The sequence below is a fragment of the Pygoscelis adeliae genome, unplaced genomic scaffold (assembly GCF_000699105.1).
Source record: "Pygoscelis adeliae isolate BGI_AS28 unplaced genomic scaffold, ASM69910v1 Scaffold71, whole genome shotgun sequence".
Taxonomy (NCBI): Eukaryota; Metazoa; Chordata; class Aves; order Sphenisciformes; family Spheniscidae; genus Pygoscelis; species Pygoscelis adeliae.
In genome coordinates this window covers 6544339-6544891 of record NW_008824356.1, presented here as the reverse complement: position 1 = coordinate 6544891, position 553 = coordinate 6544339, and the positions used below count along the sequence as shown (strand labels likewise).

General features: G+C 66.9%; 1 protein-coding gene across 1 annotated transcript in view; it reads left to right on the top strand.

Moving 5' to 3' along the window:
- TMED8 (transmembrane emp24 protein transport domain containing 8) overlaps positions 1-553 on the top strand; it is an 8748-nt gene that overhangs the window by 1037 nt on the left and 7158 nt on the right. The window contains exon 2 of the mRNA XM_009319505.1: positions 246-382. Within this exon, the coding sequence (XP_009317780.1) occupies positions 246-382 (137 nt within the window). The remainder of the gene's footprint in view (positions 1-245; positions 383-553) is intronic.

Here is a 553-nt window from a genome sequence, read left to right as displayed (position 1 = left end):
GTATTTTAGCGTTGGCCTTACGGCCGGGGGGCACGCCGTGAGTTTCCTTTCCGTGGTGGGTTTCCTCGTTTCTCCCGGAGAAGCCCGAGTTCCGCGGTGGCGGTTGGCTTCGGTGCAAATACGGTACCCCTCGCGAAGAGCGGCGTCGGGAATTAGTCCCCGGCTGACGCGTGCTGTGCCGGGTGGGTTGGCTGCTGGGGGGAAGAGGGCAGGCTGCGGTCTCTATGCGTACCCTTCTTCTGCAGCTGGCACCCGCGCTTAGGGGGGACCCCCACCGGAGAAGCCCGAGTTCCGCGGTGGCGGTTGGCTTCGGTGCAAATACGGTACCCCTCGCGAAGAGCGGCGTCGGGAATTAGTCCCCGGCTGACGCGTGCTGTGCCGGGTGGGTTGGCTGCTGGGGGGAAGAGGGCAGGCTGCGGTCTCTATGCGTACCCTTCTTCTGCAGCTGGCACCCGCGCTTAGGGGGGACCCCCACCCCCGCTGTGCCCTGGGGCTCGGCTCGCGCCTGCCGCTCGAGCGCCCTAAACTACAGCAGCAGTTCCCCCTGCCTCTC